The sequence below is a fragment of the Panthera uncia genome, chromosome E1, assembly GCF_023721935.1.
Source record: "Panthera uncia isolate 11264 chromosome E1, Puncia_PCG_1.0, whole genome shotgun sequence".
Taxonomy (NCBI): Eukaryota; Metazoa; Chordata; class Mammalia; order Carnivora; family Felidae; genus Panthera; species Panthera uncia.
In genome coordinates, this window is record NC_064814.1 from 47508821 (window position 1) to 47527435 (window position 18615).

The 18615-nt window shown below is 63.8% G+C and overlaps 2 protein-coding genes across 5 annotated transcripts in view; one reads left to right on the forward strand and one right to left on the reverse strand.

Moving 5' to 3' along the window:
- The window catches only part of RAI1 (retinoic acid induced 1), a 120603-nt gene extending 113395 nt beyond the window's left edge, over positions 1-7208 (forward strand). The window contains exons 4-6 of the mRNA XM_049637992.1: positions 490-583; positions 5173-5222; positions 5709-7208. Coding sequence (XP_049493949.1) covers positions 490-583; positions 5173-5222; positions 5709-5723 — 159 coding nt within the window. The 3' untranslated portion in view covers positions 5724-7208. The remainder of the gene's footprint in view (positions 1-489; positions 584-5172; positions 5223-5708) is intronic.
- Positions 7112-18615, reverse strand: part of SREBF1 (sterol regulatory element binding transcription factor 1) — a 22408-nt gene continuing 10904 nt past the window's right edge. Inside the window, exons 1-19 of one of the 4 annotated variants that reach the window (XM_049637995.1) lie at positions 17617-17716; positions 15674-16105; positions 15079-15266; positions 14856-14993; positions 14554-14775; positions 13767-13881; positions 13325-13545; positions 12869-13070; positions 12560-12738; positions 12016-12277; positions 11766-11932; positions 11410-11578; positions 10880-10988; positions 10475-10584; positions 10241-10373; positions 9893-10058; positions 9234-9434; positions 9036-9144; positions 8106-8666 (exon numbers count right to left, since the gene is read on the reverse strand). In XM_049637995.1, coding sequence (XP_049493952.1) covers positions 8437-8666; positions 9036-9144; positions 9234-9434; positions 9893-10058; positions 10241-10373; positions 10475-10584; positions 10880-10988; positions 11410-11578; positions 11766-11932; positions 12016-12277; positions 12560-12738; positions 12869-13070; positions 13325-13545; positions 13767-13881; positions 14554-14775; positions 14856-14993; positions 15079-15266; positions 15674-16105; positions 17617-17635 — 3372 coding nt within the window. In that variant the 5' untranslated portion in view covers positions 17636-17716 and the 3' untranslated portion in view covers positions 8106-8436. Of the gene's footprint in view, positions 8667-9035; positions 9145-9233; positions 9435-9892; positions 10059-10240; positions 10374-10474; positions 10585-10879; positions 10989-11409; positions 11579-11765; positions 11933-12015; positions 12278-12559; positions 12739-12868; positions 13071-13324; positions 13546-13766; positions 13882-14553; positions 14776-14855; positions 14994-15078; positions 15267-15673; positions 16106-17616; positions 17717-18615 lie in introns of those variants that run through there. The other 3 variants (XM_049637994.1, XM_049637993.1, XM_049637996.1) reach the window with 3 other exon arrangements.

Here is an 18615-nt window from a genome sequence, read left to right on the forward strand (position 1 = left end):
GGAACCAGTGGGTAAGGACGCACACACAAATCTGCTCAGTGCTGGCCGGTAGCCACAGCCGTAGGGTGAGTGGCCTCACGAGTTCTTGTCATCTGCTGGGCACACGGCGTCTCTTATTTAATCTTCACGACTGTCCCGTAAGGGAGGCACTGTCCCCACTGCACAGACGGGGCATGGAGAGTTTGAGTTAGCGGCTGAGGTCACGTGGGGCAGAATGGCGGAGCTGAGATTTGAACCCAGGTCTGTGTGATGCCTAGACCCTGATACTTATCCACGAGATTAGACGTTTTCCTGCCCCAAGAGGGTCCCCTCGTCCAAGGCACAGCTCGGAATTCTGCCACAAAATCGCCCTTGGGGGCACTTGTGCCCCATACTGACCCTCCTTCCCACCGATGTCCAGGGAGCGTTTCGGGGGAAAGGACGTGGGGTCCGTGGGAGAGCCTGTCTATAAAGCCCTAGACTCACCCGTCTTCCCTCTCTCCTCACCAGACCTGTTCCAGCTGCCAAGAAGCCGGGGCCACCATCGGGTGCTGTCACAAGGGATGCACCCACACCTACCATTACCCGTGTGCCAGCGATGCGGGTAAGAGCCAGCCCAAGGGGACAGGAAGGCCCTGGAGGCCCACCTGAGCAGCCCAGGCGCACCCGGGCACCCCGCTCCTTGAACCCTGCCCCAGTTGACGCCTTGGCTGCCCTCCTCTCCTGCCCCAGCAATTTATTTTCTCAGCTGTCTCTCCCCTGGGACCCATGATGGACAATGCTAAGGCCACAGAGAGGAACCAGCCCCAAGCCACCTGCTCAAGGGATGCCCAGAGCCATGCATTACAGGATGGAGGGCTAGCTTAGGAGTGGTAGGGGCTGGGGAGGATCTCAGGCCTCAGAGAGACAGGGGTACTGGGGCTGGGTCTTTGAAGGCTGAATAGGAGTTCACTGGGTAAAGAAAGATGGGAGGTACAGACCTCAGCAAACACCAAGTGAGGGAGGAGGAGATGGGGTTCAAAACACTCCTATTGGGGGCGCCTGGCTGGCCCAGTCAGTGGAGCATAGGTCCCTTGATCTCGGGGTTGTGCGTTCCAGCCCCACGTTGCACACGTGGAGCCTACTTATAAAAAAACAAACAAACAAAAAACCCTCCCGTTGGCTACAGGCAACGGTTGTAGGTTTTCAGCAGGACACTGGGGTCTGGAGACAGGATCAGGCTTCCCCTGCACCCTCACCCACCTCATTCTCTCCTCTTACTCATTCATCTGTCGCATGAGCGTTTATGAGCACCCACCGTGACCCAGGCTCACAGAAGGACAGACTGCATGGGCCGGAGAGATCCGGGAGTCCCAAACCTCATCGAGCAGGCAGGGAGACCCAGGCTCACAGTCTTTCGATTTCATCCAAAGAGAGAGGCTGCTTCTGGTGGAGCCGTAGTCACTGAGAGGCAGCTCTGGCCTGGATTCAAACCCCCGTGGCATTCTTACCGCGTGGACTTGGGCAGGTTCGTGGATGCCTCTGCAGGTGGGCTCCCCATCTGTAAAACAGAGATTAGGATCATCCCTCTTTGCTGCGGCTGCTCGGAGCAGTGAGCCAAGTAATGAACGCCACCCAGGGAAGTGCAGCCCTCGTCCCGTTTGGGGCCAGTCCCCTGGACGGCGGCCTCCTCCCCCTGCTCCCCGCGCCCCACCCCACCCCACCCCCGCCTCTAGCCTGGAACCCGGGTGAAGTTATCAATGACTCTGCCTCATGGATGACGGAGCAGAGGTGTCTCCCAGTAGGTCCTCCCATTACCTGGAGCCCCCTCCTCCCCACCTGAATGCCTGCTGGCTCTGCCCTGGGCCGCGGGGACCACTCCCTGCGCCCCCACCTGCCCGCTTGGTCCCCGGCCAGCAGCAGCCCCAGCTAAGCCACCCCCGGGAGCACCCGCAGGACTGAGTGATGACAGTTCCTTGGCGAGGGCTGAGGTGCTCGCACCGTGCAGGGAGGGGGCCGGCTGGAGCGGGATGTGGGGCTTCTTCCCGGTTCCACAGCCCTACTCTGGGCAGCAGGAACCAGATTTTAGTGTGGACTCAGCCACTTAACCAGACCCGTGGCCTTACCCCAGTAATAGATAACTACCCCGAGTTGCACCCCTCCTTCTACAGTGATTAACTTAGCACCCACTGGGTGCCAGGCCCTGCCTCAGGCCCCTGTGCTTTCCCGGGTTGCACCTTTACAGACAGGCTGCCTTTCCCATGGCCACACAGCAGGACAGACCAGGATGCGACTGCTTTGCCTGTCTTGCTCCCCATCCTGTGTTCTCTCTCCCACCCCAATACCGTTCAGAACCTCCCGGGGGTTCCCGTTTGAGTGAGACAGACAGGAAAATCATGATCTTTGCCCAAAGTTATGGCAACCAGGAAGGGCGAAGAGTGTGTCCCTTGGGACAGAGTCCCCCTGTCTGAGCTGGGGGAGGGGGTTGTGTGTGGAATCCAGGAGGACTTCCAGGAGAAGGTGCCACTGGAGCCTGGCCCCCCCAGGTCAGTGGAGGTGCCCCGCAGCTGGTTAGCGGTGGGATGTATATACCAGGCCGGACACAATACGCTTCCGCTCGAAAGGAAATCTTCGAAGGATTTCCCGTATGATAGGGGTCTCTGTAGAGCCCCAGAGCTTGCCACGGGAAGGGGCCCCGAAAGCCGGGCAGATGAGACACTGGCTCAGCCAGAGCCGATGGGGCCAGAGGTTGTCCCGGCGGGAGACGAGACCTGCTGATGCGGACAGAGCCTCCGCTGGCACTGAATGTGCAGACCTTAGGGTGAGGGGCAACGGGGTGTGGAGCCTGCCATCCAGCTTCCCCACGTTGGAGGGGACAGGTCTGGGGCAGGGCAGGGGTGTGCCGAAGGTGTGTCGGCTACCGGCTCTCCCAGGCCCGGCTTCCTGGCTTCAACGCCACTCCCCGGTGGTCTGTGCCGAGGGCGTGGTCAGCCGGCGGGCTCCGCCGCTCCCACCGGCTGGCGGACCTCCTCGCCACTGACTTGGGTGGCTGCGGTCGCGTGGCCTCTCGTGCCCCCGCAGGCCAGGCTCGGCACCACACGGTTGGCCAAACCGAGTCCCCCAGCCCGCCCAGATTCACAGGATGGATTCCTCTTCTGCTCGAGAAGAGCGACAGAGCCACAGCGCAGAGGATAGTGGCTCAGGGAGGGGGCCTGGAGCTCTTCCGGCAGTCTGTCCGTCTGCCACACGGGGCTGCTTCCCTCTGGACAGGCTGCATTTGAGGCGTCAGCAGACGTACAAGGGAAGTTGTCCCAGCTGGGCTCGGGACAGAGGCTCGCTGGCCATCATGGCCATCAGCCCCAGGGCTCGTCAGGGCGCTGGGGGGGGGGGGGGGCGTGGGCACCGCCACTTAGCAGCTGGCAGAGGAGAGCGGGTGGAGCCCCAGGCACTGGAGGAGCAGCAGCCAGAGAAGCTGGGAGAACAAGTGAGCCTCTGGGCGGCAGGGAGGGCTGGTCACGGCCCTCCTGACCAAGCGGGAGGCTTGGGAGACAGAGGAACTAGGGGAGGAGGCTGGGGAGGCCATCCAGCGTTTGACAGACAGGAGCCCCAGGCTTCTGTTGGCACCTTCCACCTACCCGACCCCTTGGGCCTGCCAAGCGGGGGCCCGTGGGGCTCTCCAGATGTCTGGGTCACGCTCTCAGACCGTAGGGCATCAGGGCCGTCCCGTTCTGCCCTGGCTCACTAGCCCTGTCCCTTCCACCCCATTAAGGACCACCTCGTTGGGGCTAAGTGACTCAGAATCGCTGGCAGAAGCCAGCAAGCCACGGGTCTGTCTGAGCCTTTCCACACTCAGGCCCCGGGGCCACTTTGTCAGCTGGGTCCCCGGGTCCCCGGGTCCCCAGGTGCAGACACCAGGAGAGGTGGCCTGGCCCTGTCCTGTGGTTCCCCTCCACACGTCCAGGGTGGATGCCGGGGGCGTAGCTGAGCAAGCTGGTTTTGGAAGTGGTGACCTCCTGCCCTCTGCTTCCAGAGACCCGGAACCTGTAGGGCCCGAAGTGGGATGTGGGGCGGGGATGACCTTACATGTGCAGGCCTGGCGTTTTAGCTCAATGCTCTTTGGAAGGTGTGAGTTCAGTCCCGGCACCGCGTCTGGCCTGTCGGAGCGTAGAGAAGAGGAAAAACTGACGATCCGCCTCCAGCCGCTGGCCCTGGAGTGCACAAACCTCGTGGGCAGTTTTCGGTCTCAGGCTCCCCAGCTCTGGCAGCGGTTGGTCGGAAAAAAAAAAAGGGGAGACAGCCACAGGCCTGGAGGGTTCCCAGCCCTGTTCTCAGGCCTGCAGACCTGCCCTCCCCGCCCTGCCTACCAGCCACCACGCTGCCGTGATGCCACGGCACAGAGCCACGGCGTGAGCAGGAGGAATGTGCTGGAAGGAGAGGCCTTGCTTGGCCAGCTCCGGCCTCCGGCTATTTATGGGCTTGGGGTTTGTTCAGAGCAGTGGCCGGCAGGGTAAGGGTGGGGGTGAGCCCAGAAGGGGACGAGGGGGTGGTGACTGGGGGCTCCTGGGGGAGAAGCCGGGGCCTCCCTAGGTGACATCAGGCAGTGGAGTGGCAGCTTGCTATGAGTGCACCCCTGGGCCGAGGTGGGCATCAGGGACTGGCCATGCTCAGCGTCCTCTCTGTTCCCCCAGGGTGGGCAGTGCCCAGGGCACCCAGATGCCTGCTGGGATTCACTCGGACCCAAGACCTCAGTCCCGTCTTCCCCTTGCCCCCAGACTCAGGTCTGCCTCCCCCCTCGAGGCCCCCACAGGGACAAGCCCGTATCCTGAGCGTCTGCTCTGAGCGGCACAGGTGCCAGTGGCTGGTGAGCAAGTAACCGACACCGAGACCAGTAGGAGGAAGTGACAAGCGTGGCCGAGTGAAGTGAGGCAGGGGCAGGGGAGAGACCCACGCATAGGGGATCTGCCATAGGGAGGGAGTCAGGAAGTCCTCCGGAGTGACAAGCGGGCTCCGGGAGAACAAAAAGCACACGGGGCCCCTCAGCTCAGTCGTGATGGGGTCTCGGAGACCGGGAGGGTTTCAAGCATGGGCTGCTTTGCTTTTCGCAAAAAGCCCTGTAGCCTAGGGTCTCGTGGGCGCTGGGCCCCCCTCCCCGCCTGGCCCCCTGATGAGACTCCTGCCGCCGTCCTAACCACCCAAACTTCTCTTTGGTGGCAGGTTGCATATTCATCGAAGAGAACTTTTCTTTGAAGTGTCCCAAACATAAGGTAGGTGACCACAGGCCTTCCCTGGAAGGTGTCCAGGCTGGAGGGGAGCCCCTTCCCTCTCCCCACCCCTTGCCCTGCGGACCCTCAGCAGGGCCCAGCCCCCACCTGCCCGCCTCCAAAACTTCATTATTCCTGGTTTATCCGCAGCCTTTGGGGCAGGTTGGCACGCGCTAGTCAGACCGCCTTCTGACGAGGCAGGTCCTGAAGGAGGGGGCCGTCCGAGGTGGGGGCCAGTAAGGGCAGACAGGGGCACGGGACGACGGGCACGGAGGTGACGGTGGCAGGGTGCGGGGAGAGAAAAGTTCAGGCCTAAGGTGAGGCTCCGCTGCCTCCAACGATACTCGAGCCCGGCGCTGGCGGCGCGGGCAGGGGCGGAGCCTCACGCGGGGGCGGGGTCGTGGGGAGGGGCGGGGCTGGGAGGAATTCGCTCCCGGCGCTGGTCCGCCACCGGCAGTAACGGGGGCTTTGGCGTCTCTTCCCCTGCAGAGGCTGCCGTTGTAATCCACCCCAACGGCGGGAGAAGCCGCCGAAGCCCGCCTGCCCGCCCGCCGCCGAAGGAGAGGAGCCGCCTGCGCAGCCCCCGGGCCTTTGAGCTGCTCCCAGCGCGGGTCCAGAGCCGATCCTTGATCCGGATTCCGGATCTTGGATCTGGCCCCTAGGGCTGAAACTTGCGGTCCCGGGTTGGGAAGAAAACACGTTCCGGAGCCGCCTGCTTCCGGAACAAGACAACACTGGGCGTTCCCGCCCGCACCCCCCCTCCCCCGGGCCAGGCTTGGAGAGAGGGAGCCCGTGGAGCGGCCAGACTCCTTGAGGCACCCAAGTTCCGGCGGGGATTGGAGACCCCTTTAGCCTGGGGACACGCTTCTCCCCTGGTAGTTCCAAGACGACGTGGCACACATTCCACGTGGGTGCTGCCGCCACCGCAGCCGGTCGCGGCTTGCAGCTGGGCGCCCTGGGGGTGGGAGTGGGGGTCCAAAGGGCCCAGGAAGTGGCCAAGGGCGGCTCCGGGCTCCGAGGCCGGGTGGGGTGGGGAGGGAGCCGAAACCTTTCCGGAGAGGACTAGGCCGGCGGGGGAGGAGGCCGGAGGCTTTGGAAGGAACCTTTCGAATTGCGTCCTAGAGCCCTTCCCACCCACCCAGCCTTGGCCAAAACTTTTCGTGCGGTTTGGGCAGAGCCAGGGGAGTCCGGGACCCATGCTCAGGGGATGCGGGCTCCCCGGGTGTGGGTGGGACTGGGGCACCCCTTTGGCTTCTGTTCGTCCCCTTTCCAGCCCTCTGCCCCACCCCTGGAGCGCGACCTGGGAACGCAGTGGAAAGGAGTGGTGACCAGAGCGCACCTCCGGCGAATGCGTGATCGTCCCTCTGCACGACCACCCGTCTCCAGGGACAGCAGCGCCCACTCGGCACGGGAGCAGAGACAGCGCTAGATTCGTGTACAAACCTGTGTACCCCTCTATATATATGTTACATAGAATGTATATATGTTGGGAACATGCTCGCTTCTCCCGTGTGTCGCCGCCGCCCTGCGTCGTGCGTCCCTCAGCACGGGGCCCTTGCCAGGAAGGGGGCTACGGCGACGCCCCCCTTCTCCGCGCAGCCACCACCGGCCCAAGCCAGTCCCCGCCAGTCCGTCCGCCTGTCCGTCCGTGTCCTCAGCTCTGTCCACGCTTCGATAGGCCTGATGCAGCCCCCAGACTGGGGCCGCCCTAGCAACTTCCTGTACATATGACTGTAAAATGGTAAACGTGTGTATTATATCTGGCCTCGTTATATAGTGTATATATATGTATACATATACATATATATAATATATATGAAGACTGTAAATGTTAAGACGACTAGTGTTCTTATTAGTATATTGCTTCACACTGAAGATTGTGTGTATCGAGCTGTTTCTAAAAGATGTTTATTTTCCTTAAGAGTAAAAAACAGTCATTGCATTCAGAAAAAAAAAAAAGTCAATAAAGATACAACGATTGTTTTGGAAGTCTGCAGCCCGTGGATTCTAACCAGATTCCGCTGGGAGAGGGGGCCAGGCTTTAGGTGGGGGGTGGGGACGGAGAGGAAGGCTCAGTGGGGCACAAATGGATGACAGTCAAGGATCTGACCTGTTCTGCTGGGAGGGCACCCGCCCACGCACCCACACTCCAGGCGGCCTCGGGCTCTTGGGTTGCCATAGGGGTGCAAAACTCCCCCAAGTGCAAGAGACAGAGAAATGGGGACGGGTGGGGGAGGGGAGACGCACACCCCAAACAGGGATACCAGTCTGTAGTTCCTATCACAGTAGGTCCCTAAGGACATGGCGTCCTCTCATGTCACCCGAGAGCTGATAGGGGTAGAAGTAAGGAGGTGGGAAGGGGCAGCTGAAACCAGAGCAGCTCTTAAGGATTAAGGGTTGATACAGTCCAAACGTGTGGCTCACAAATTGGAGGGATCCAGGTCGCCTAGAGGTCATACCCACAGGCCTCCCACATCGAAGGGGAAACTTTAGTCCCTAATGGCGGATAAGGGTGGGAAACCTTTGCCTGGGTCTAGGGCAGGAAGCGGGTGGGGAGGGGAGACCCAAAGGACCCCCTCTGGCTCTTCTATCAGCAAAAGCGCACACCTTCCGCCCCCAAAGAACAAAACCCGGGTTATAAATAATTTCATTTTTTATTCTCTGTACAAAACTTCTCACCTATGAAAATAAAGTTTGCAAAAGGCAAAGTAACACTTGAGCCTCAGAGGCCAGGAGGCTGGTGCGCCCGATCTACACTATGTACAAGTCTCTCCAGAAGGGAGAGAGGCGCCTTGGAGTAGGGCCCCCTTGCTGGCTGGGAAAGCCAAGTCGGCCCCCCTCAGCTCAGTGAAATGTACCCCTCTCTGAGACAGAAGGGGGAAAAGCCACCGGGTGCCGAACAGAGCCAGGAGGTGACATCGGCCGGCCAGGCCCCTGCAATCCCCCGATCGGCCACCAGAGGTCAGCACCATGCTGGCCGCCGCTCTTCCCTCTTCGGTTGGGGCGCAGTAGGGGTGGTGGGGTCGCGCCCCCTCCGGCCTCCCAGGTCAAGGGGCAGCAAAAGCACCTGAGTGCCTCCCATCTCCATCCCCCCCTCCCCCCAGGAGACAGTGCCGTCCGTGGGTGGACCGTCTCTGTCGCTGCCTTTGGCCGTCGAGGCTCCGTCCCGGCACACAGGCCGAAGGATACCGGGGCGCTGGGGCCGCCGGCGAGGGGTCTAGCTGGAGGTGACGGTGGTCCCGCCGCCCAGGCGCATGAGCATTTGCTGGCAGTCGTGCAGCAGGCGGCGATCGCCGAGCTTCTCGAGCGTGCGCGCCGCCTCGGCCAGCATGCCCACGCGCTGCCCTGGAGCCGACAGGAAGCCGGGGGGCAGGTAGCAGGAGGCCAGTAACAAGGCCTCGGCGTGCTCCCTCCACGTGGGCCGCGGTTCCAGCTCCGCCGCCGCGCCTGCGCACACCGCACGCGCGTCAGGGGCAGGGCGGTGCCGGGTGGGATCTCGGGGCCTGTCCGCGCCCCACAGGCCGCCCTCCCCGCGCGCCTCGAGGCGCACCGAGTGGAGCCTCAGACCCCTCCCCAGGGCCTGTCCCGTGCCACTGACTCAGAGAGGCGTGCACAGTCGCCCATCCCACGGAGGACGGTGGCCCCCGGTGCATTTGACAGGTAGGACATCGCCATCAGGCAAGCACCACTAAGTCCCTTGGTCTCTGCCTCTCTTACCCAGTCTCCCTCCGCATCCATCACACCCCTGGGCGGGGAGGGGAGGGGAGGGGAGGCGGGGCCAGGACCCGCCCCCTACCAGGGCGGTGCCCCTCTCACCTTTGCCGCAGGGGCCTGTCCTCCTCCTCAGACTGCGGTCCAGGAGCTGGTGTGTCCGCGTGGGGCTGGCCCCTGCCATTAGCCGGGCCGTGGCCTCGTGCAGGAACACCTGGGCACGAGGAGGCCGGGGGAGTCGGGGTTCAGGCCAGGCCCCGGCTCTCCCCGCACCTGCTGCTTCGTGGCCCCGTGGGCACTCACCCTCCGCATGGCAGGCCGGAAGCTCTGCGCCAGGCGCCTCAGGCCGCTCAGGTCCCGCTGGAAGCCACGCAGTTCGAGGGCGGAGGCCTGGGCCCCAGGGCCGGGGCCCTGCGAGGCCTGGGTGGGCGCGGGCGGCTGCTGCCGCCGCCACAGGCTAGTTCGTGCCACAAGGAGCAAGTCACACAGGAGCAGCTGCATGGCCTGGGGGTGGTGGGCAGGGCAGGGGTCAGGGGGGGCTCCGGCTCTCGGAGGGGAAGGGTGGGGGCCCGCGGTGCCAGGGGCCGGCTCCGGGCTGCACTGCCGAGGCACTGCACCCGCCTCACTCACGTGCAATGCAACAGCAATGCACCGCGGGGCCGCCCGCCTCTCCAGGCCCCCACACCTGCCGCCTGCCACAGGGGCAGCCTCCAAAGAGGGCTCTGCCAGACCACTCACCCTACCCCTCCTCCTGGGGGTGGGGAAACTGAGGGCGGGGGCGGAGGGGTGGCCACTTTCCCCCGGACCCAAGCCTCAGCCAGAAAAGCAAGGCGAGCCGGGCCTCAAGCCCTGTACTGTCAGGCTAACCCCACAGTCTTCTGCAACTCAAGGAAGAACGTCCGGGGAGTGGAAAGGCGGCGACCGCCCCCCAGACCTGCGAGGCCCCCGGCACCAACCCTCACCTTGTCAATGGAGCCGCCAGCTGGTGTGGTGGCCAGGCTGTCCTGCAGGTACCCGCTGGCCTTCTCACAGATGGCCAGGCTGGCCGGACCAGACTCTGCCTTCCTGCGGCCCAGGACGGCCCGGGCAGCCTTGAAGGAGTGCAGAGCCGCCCTGGGCAGGGGTCTCCTGTCGGGGCCAGGGCAGAGGACTGATGGTCAGACCGGGCCCAGGCCCTCACTAAGCTCCCCACTGCCCTGGTTGTGGCTTCACGGGGGAAGAAAAGGCGGTGACCCCAACGGCACGGAACAGAGGCTGGGGGGAGCAGCGCTGTGCTGGGGGGGGGCCGGGAGATTCCGGCCGGGACTCACTCGGACTCCTGCAGGGCGCGGGGCAGGTGTTCCACCAGCGGGTACAGCCGCTCGGCCGCCTCCTCGTCGCGCCGCAGCCAGTGGGTCACCACGGCCGTCAGTGAGGCCCACCACTTGGCCACGGGGTCTGTGCCTGTAGGGAGCAGGGGTGTGGGTGGGGAGGCTCCCCGCAACTCAGCCACACTGTACCCGAAGCTGAGCTGGGAGTCACAGGGCAGGGGCCTGGGGGCTCACCGGTGGCGGTGGCCATGCTGGAGCTGATGGAGAAGCTGCAGGCTGGGGCCCCGGCGGCATCAGAACAGCTGTTCAGCAGCTGCAGGTACCCAAGGGCGTCTGAGAATTCCCTGCATCAGAAGAGAGGACTGGCAGTCAGCGCAGGTGGCAGGGGGCCTGGGCAGGCCCCAGCCCTCCTCACCTCCCACCAGAGCGCGGCCCGATGTGCTAGCTGTACCGTGCGGCCATCTCTTCCGGCCAAGCCGGGCCGGAAGCGGACCCGGGGAGGAACTGAGATGCGCCTGGGGCCACCCAGCGGCTGGACAGCAGCCCGGCTCTGGCCACCCACACAGGGCCCTGGACGTAGCTACTCCCAGACTTCACCGTGGAGGGCGCCTGCCTGCAGGGGAGTGGAGGGCCCCTCACCTGTCCCCATCAGCTGATCCAGGGCCGGGACTGGGCTGAGCCACGCAATTCAGTGCTCGCTCCAAGAGGTGTTCGCGGAAGAGCTGAGTCACCTGGGCCAAGGGGTCCACTGCAGGGAGGAGTGGGTGAGCGGGGCGGGAGGAAGGGCCCCCACATCCACCTCTCCCCACCAAGTGCTCTTTCCTGGTCATGCAGGTGGGACAGATAAATGCTCCCACCCCTGTCCCTGGATAGGATGACCCACCTTGGCCAGTGTAGTCTACTTAATAACGTGCCTCTGTCAGCCTGTCCCCTTCCATCTGATCTCCTTGCTGCACAATGAATGGTCTTGCTTGGGATCACCTCCCAAATCAACCACCTGCCCCCAAATCTCTGTCTCCCTTTTTGCTTCTGAGGAGCCCCCACTGAGACAGAGCCAGTCTTCCCGTTCCTGCAGCCTCCACAGCAATGACAGACGGGGGGCGTCATGGGCATGGGGGACAAAGGAAGAGGTGGGAGGACAGGGGATGGGCACAGGAGTGAGAGAGCACCTGGGTTGCCGGCCAAGCTGTACAGACTCTCCCTCGGGGCACTGCACACGGCCCAGTCCCCATCCACGAAGAAACGGTGGCCCACAGGGTGGCACAGCCACTGCATGGCAAGAGGCACCGAGCCACTCTGGGCCAGGCAGGCCTGGCGGGCACTACTCAGGAAGAAGCGCTGTAGGGGAGGGGAGCTGGGCTGTCACACTGGACCCAGACAGGGACTCAAAACCAGACCTTGGCCCGAGACCCGAGCTAGGCCCGGGAGCCCACCCGCGACCAGCTGCCTCCTCCAGTGCAGCCCCTGGTCAGAGCTGCAGGGACACGCCCCCAGCCCTGTCCCCACCAGCCTGCCACCCACTCACTGTCAGAAAATGCAAGGCCCTCGGGAGACTGGTCTTGACCCTCAGCGCGACGGCCACATAGATCTCAGCCAGTGTGGCCAGGGATACGGCATCCCCCGCGCATTCCGCCAGGTTCAGGGCACTCAGTGCCAGGTTGATGGCAGCCAGGTGCCCGCCCGTGTACTTCCCTGAAAAATGGGCAGGACGTGAGGCAGGGGTGTGGGGCAGGGGCGGCAGGAGCCCCTCAGGCCCGGCTCCCCACCCTTCATACCCACGGTGTGCAGCTGGTGCAGCTTGTGGTAGGCGAGCGCTGCGTCTCGGGCGCTGGTGCGGGCATCCGCCTGCAGGGCGCAGTCCCTCTGCAGGCCCCCTGCCCGGCCTGCCAGCCAACGGCCCACCCACAGCCGTTGCAGCAGGTGGCGGATGAGGTTCCAGAGCAGGCTACAGGCCAGGTCCAGGTGGGAGGTGGGCAGTGGCCGGCCCAGCGCCCGCAGGGCCAGCCACAGCTGCTGGGCGGCCTGGGCAAAGTCCCCCTGGGGATGAGGGTTTGCCAGGTAAGGAAAGGGGTGTCAGGGAATCTGAGCACGCGATACCCCTCCTGCTCTGAAGATCCTTCCACCTTGGGCTGTGCACCATGACCCTAGTGTCCCCCACTCAATGGGAGTCTGAAGGCTAGACAGGAGTGGGGAAGACAGGGCCCGATTCACCATGACAGGGAAGGGACGGGGAGTGGCACCCAGCACTTTCCCGGGGGCTGCCCAAGTCCCGGCCCCGGCCAGTCCCCCCAACCCCACCTCCAGGATCTGACCCCTTACCCGGGCCAGATCCAGGTCAGCCTGCTTGCGATGCCTCCAGAAGTGCACGGCGGGGCCTGAGTGGGGCCGTGTGACCGGCTCGCCGTAGACAAAGAGGAGCGCCAAGAAGACCAGCACCAGCAACCCATTGGTCAGCCAGACCAGTGGGGGCAGCAGCCAGGGGGCCCAGCCAGGGCCATCTGGGGGCAGACAGAAGGATGGGGGACACAGCTCCCCGGAAATCCAGAGCCCCAGCTCCACGGGCCTCGGGTCCCCCCGAGGATCCCTTCCCACCTCTCACCCAAAGATACCCACGCTGGCCTGTCCTACCTCTGCCCTCAGTGCCCAGCACGCTGCGCCCGGGACGGTAGTAGGTGCTGCTGGCATCCGAGGGGGTGGGGAGACCCCGGCTGGCCAGCAGGGAGGCCAAGGGGTTACAGGAGAGACAGAGGAAGACGAGTGTGCACAAGGCCAGGCGGGAACGGTCCAGCATGCCCCGGCCGTGAGGGGACAGCAGCTGCCCCGGCTTCACCTGGGGGGTGGTGGGCAGGTCAGGGAGGGCAGAGCGGGAGTGGCCCAGAGAGGACGGAACAAGGAAGAAGGGCTCAGCACTCCACCCACACTCACTGTGGGACCTCACATGACTACAGGCCTCGGTTTTCCTGTCTATAAAATGGGAGGTGGGATATGTTAGGGGCCTCTTCCTGACCTAGTCTTAGGGCTCAGATGTTATCACGGGGAGACAGGCGGGGGGGGGGGGGGGGGGAGGGAACGGCAGGACCCTACCTGGCTGTCCTCAAAGACTGGGCTGTCGGGCTCTGAGTCACTGCCACTGCCACCACTGCCACTACTCCTGCCGCCAAGGGACAAGGGGCTGCTCTGAGAGGGCGAGCCGGCGTCGGAGGGTGGCGGGCTCAGCGTGTCCACCACCTCGGGCTTCATGCCCTCCATGGGCACGTCTGTGTTTCCTCCACTGCCACAGGCTGATACCAGGTCCTTCAGAGGTTCTGTGGGCCAGAAAGGAGCAGGGCTGGGGGTGAAGGCTAGGATACCCACTCCAAGTCAGCTTAGGGCCCTGTGGAGAGGGCAACTAGGAGGTTGCCCAGCTCTTGAAGGTCAAGTTGGGGCCAAAGGAGGGGCTGAGGGCCCTTATAGGGTTAGAGCTTAAGGGGCAGGCAGGGGCGGGGGAGGTGGGCAGAGCCAAGGGAAGGGTGAGGCCAGGACTCACTGCTTTTGTGGGCAGCCGTGCGGAGACTCAGGTTCTCCTGCTTGAGCTTCTGGTTGCTCTGTTGCAGGAAGCGGATATAATCGATGGCCTTGCGCAAGACAGCAGACTTATTCAGCTGCAGGTGGTAGGAGAGAGACAGCACAGGGAGCCGGTCAGGCCTGGCAAGTAGGCACCTAAGCGAGGTGGGTGACGCTGCTTTACAACACCGCTGCCTCAGGCCCTTTGCATTTGCTATGTCTTCTGCACGGAATGCTCTTCCCCCAGGAGAACCTAACTCCCCGGATGGGCGTCAAGATTAATACGTAAAATGCATACAACAGTGTCTGGCTAACTGCTATTATTATTACCGTTTTCGTGCCTCGCTCCCTCACTTCTTTCAGGTCTTTGCTTATGTAATGTCACCTTTGTGAGGTGGTTTAGATGTGCAACTCTCACCATCCCTCTTCCTGCCTTATTTTCCTCCACAGCACCTACCCCCATATGGCGTGCTCTAACGCTTACTTATTTATCCTGTTTCGTGTCACCCCCCGTCCCCCCTAGAACGTCTGTTCCTAGAGAGCAGGGTTTTTTGTCTGTCTGTTCGCTGCTGCATCCCCAGTACCTAAATTAGCCCCCGGCACACAGGGGAGCCTCCCTCCATGAAGTGCAGCTGAATCACTGGTCCTGGCCAGGTCCAGGGAGGCTAAAGCCCACGGCCCAGGCTCAGTCTCAATCCTCCTTTTTTCTTCCGGTCACCTCCTTCCCCAGGGTCACCCCAGAGAGCGCCTCTGAAAACTGCTGCCCGTACCTTCGCCTCAGTGCCCACCACCAGGTCCTTGAGCTCGACGATTTTGTCGTTGATGGAGGAGCGGTAGCGTTTCTCAATCGCGTTGTGGGCTGTGCGCTTCTCGCCACGGCTCTGGGCCGAGCCCGGGGCCTTGCCGCCGGCTGCCAGCCGGTTGATGGGCAGCTTCTCGGCGTCCACTACCAGCGGCACTGTGGCCAGGATGGTTCCTCCGCTCACCAGGGTCTAAAGGGCCGGTACGGGTTACCAGCCGGGCATGCACATGCGCAGACCCCTTGACCTCCCGCCCCACCCATGCCACCGACCTGCAAGGGCCCTGTCTGTACAGCCGTGCCAGGGGCCAGGGAGCTGATACCCGCCGTCTTCACGGTGGCCGCCACGTCTGTTTTCATGGTCGTCAGAAGCAGAGAGTCCGCCTTGATGAAGTGGGGCTGCAGCAGGACCTGGGAGAGGGGGACGCCTCAGCCAAGAGCTGGGAGTCTGAACCAGGGGCTGCCACCTCCCTGACACCCGGCCAGCCCTCCTCACCGGGACCTGCTGGATCTGCGAGGTCACGGTGGTTGTTCCTGGGGTTGCTATGGGGGTGGCCGTGGCTGTCAACAGCTGCTGGGGGGCCGCATTCTGAACCTGGGTGTACAAGGAGACGGGCGGGACCCCTGGCAGGGAAGCCAGTGGCAGGCCAGGCAGCGGCTGCGGGGTGTTCCCTGGAGGGGTCCCTGCAGAGATAAAGGCTGGGGCTGCGGGCACAGGCTGCCCTAACCCACTTTCAACCTACCTTTCAGGGCCCTATCACCCTATGGCCTTGGATGAGTCATGACTCCCCGGGGCCTATTTCCTATGGGGACAACCCATGCCTAGAGCTCGAATGCAGATGCACAGGCTTTCCTGGAAGGCATTTGTCTTTGGAAGGACAGCGTGGATGTGGACACCCCGGCAGAGTGGGAGGCAATGCTTCACCCCACAATAACAAGAACACAAGGACTGCTAGTACCGGGGTGTCTGAGGCACTAGAGCAGAGGCCCAATGTCTAAAGTCTGCCAATTCCTCTCCCGAGACCGCGGCAGACCTTCCTCTCTGTGCTCCTGCCGTCCCCGCCCCCCATGCCCCCCCCCCCTCCCCTTACCTGTGGAGAAGCCTCCAGTGGGGCTGGGATAGCCCAACACAGGGGCAGAGCTGAACTGCGGTGGGGCTGGGGCCGGAAAGCTCTGGGGCAAGAGGGACCCCGGCAGGGGCTGCGGGGTTGGGGGCTGCAGGATAGTCAGCGGCAATGGCTCCTCCTTGATACCAGGCCCAGGGGAGAAGGCAGGCACAGACGGGTACATCTTCAATGAGGTGGGTGCAGGCTGGGGAGGGGACAAGGGTGGAGGTGTCGCCTTGGGTCCCCCCAGGAAGCCTTCGAGTGGGGAGCTCATGGTGGCAGGAGATGGAGACAAGCTGCCCGGGGAGCTGGCATCAGGACTGGCAGGGTCTGTGCCCCCTGCCCCACCCCCAGCATAGGGTGGGTCGAACAGGCCCGGGAAGTCGCTGTCTTGGTTGTTGATGAGCTGAAGCATGTCTGGAGAAAGGAGAAGAGGCTGTGTGAGTGACAGCAGGGCAGGGGCTGGCCCCTGTATAGGGCGTCATACATTCCCTGCCTCTTGTCCACACAGCTGTACGTGTGGAGCAATGATGCAGAAATAGAAAGCCACCCACATAAGCCCGTGCCCCCAGACACACAGCCATTGCTTGGGCACCTGTGACACCTGAAGCAATGCCTGGTGCTTCGTATGTATCCAACAGTCCTTGCCACAACCGGACAAGGTCAGAGCCCTGCAGGGACCCGGTCCCACGAGGCCCATTCACTCGCCCCACACCTACGCTGAGGCAGAATTGGGGTTTAGGCCCAGCACTGCGGACGTCAGGGCTGCCATCACCAACCCATTCCTCTGTGGAACAGACCGAGGCTTGGGGCTGAGCCAGCCGCTGGCCACGTGTGTGCCAACCAGCGTGTCCCTGCGTGTTCTGGGCGCAAGCCCAGACCGACCCTGCAGCCAGGCAGCCTCGAGACCAGGCCATTCAGTCTCCCCTCTATAAAAGCGAGTGCTGTCTGTCCTGGCTCCTTCCTCCTCGTCCAGACTGGGACACACTCCCCGCCACTCGCCCCAGCCTCTCCCCCAGCTGGCGGGAGACTAGCTGCCTGGCTGTGCTGGCCCCGGGCCCTCTAACCCAGCAGGGGCAGCCACCCACTGGGTTAAAGTGCTCCGCAGGACCCGCGAGCACAGCCCTGGGAGCCCCGCGGGCCCCCGAGGTCCCCAGCCTGAGCTCCCGGCCCTGCTGGCCACTGTTGGCCTGGGCCAACAGCCTCCTCTCACCGGGCCTCAGTTTCCTCGTCTGTACAAGAAAAGATGAAGGCCTTCACGGCAGGGCTGCCGCAAGGTTTTGGGGGACAGGAAGCTGGCCCCCCCGTGGGACGCACTGTTGCCTGCCTCCTTCCTACTGACAGGTGCCCAGGCAGGGAGGGGACCTCCTCATGGGCTGCAGCAGCATGAGACAGGGGTGCCGGGCTCAGTCTCCCTGGGTCCTCCAATGGAAACACCCCATGGGTCCGCGGGGGGCGGGGGGGAGGGGTGTTGATGCAGGTGGGAAACGCATACAGCACTTTCACTTGCGGGGCTCTCCATCCCTCACCCCAGCCCTCATGAGCCCCTCTGACAGATGGTGAAACCGAGGCCCTGAAGAAAAACTGAATCCAGGTCTGGGATCCCAGATTCGACTCACGGGAGCGAGGTGGGGGGGGGGCGCTGGGAGATGGGACAACAGGACTCCTCCCTGGAGGACTTGGGAAAGCCACCCTCTCACTCCAAACGCCTGGGTGGGGGTAAGTAACAGGTGGGGGTGGGGGTGGCCCACCAACGCCAGTGAGAGCCGGGAACTGGCACTCCGCCCCCTCAGGAACTGGCTCTTCCTATTGGGAGCTCCACAGCCACTGCATACACACGCCCCCCTCTGAGGGAACCGGGGGTGGTGACCCCGCAGCGGAGGTGGAGGCTCTGTGATAAAGGGGTGGGGGGGTCCTCCAAAAAATACCTTCGAACGTGCAATCCATGGCTCCGCGGCCCGCGCCCGCCGCCCCTTCGGGGCGCCCCGGCGGCTGGCCTGCCGGTCTCCGCGCACCGCAGACCACCTGTCAGGGCTCCGCCGCGCTTTAAAGCCCGCCGAGCGCCCCGCCCCCCCGCCTCGCCCCGCCCCCGCCGGCTCCGCCCCCCCCCCGGGGCCGCGGGCCGGGCATGGGGTGAGCGCGCGCGGCCAATCAGCGACCGCGCCACTGCCTCACTAGGGCCCCGCCCCTGCCCCCGCCCCACCCCCGACGGCGGCTAGGGCTCGGGTTTCACCCCGCGGCACTGAATGGGGCCGGGGTTACTCGCGGGCGCGGGCCCTTAACCCGTTCGGCGACGACACCCGCCGGGGTTACTGGCGGTCACAGGCCCCTTTAAGCCCCCAGCTCCGACCACATCCGCGAAGCGCCGCGGAGTGGGCTCGGGACCGGGAGGCCCCCGGAAGGGATGCCCCAACACTCTTTGGAAATCGCTGACACTCTGGGCGGCTCCCCACCCCTAGGCCTCAGTTTGCTTCTCTAGACAATGGGATGATCACATCTCCTTGGGCCTCTAATGAGAAAAGTGAAGGAGAAAATGGGTGCTGCGCTCAGTACCAAGAAGCGCTGACGTAAGGCCAAGGGCCGCCTGGTCTTAGGTGCGGGGACCTTCCCTTCCTGGGCCATCCCCCAGCACATGGATGACTAATAACTGGCCGCAGCCGGGAAACTGAGGCCCAGAGTGAGGAAGGAAGACCCTTATCCCAAACTACTCATTCAGGTAATACTGGAACCTGAGGCCTCTGTCTGTCTGCACAGATGTCCTTTTGCAGAGAAATCTGGGTTTGGGGTGGAGGGAAGGAGGTCAGCAAAGTCTGCCCTGGCCCCCAAGGTCTCACACCCCCCCACACCCCCACCCCGCCCCCCACCCCCCGGCCTCCCCCCCCCGCCCCCCCCCACCCCCCCCCTCGGGATAAGGGTCCTCCTCCCTC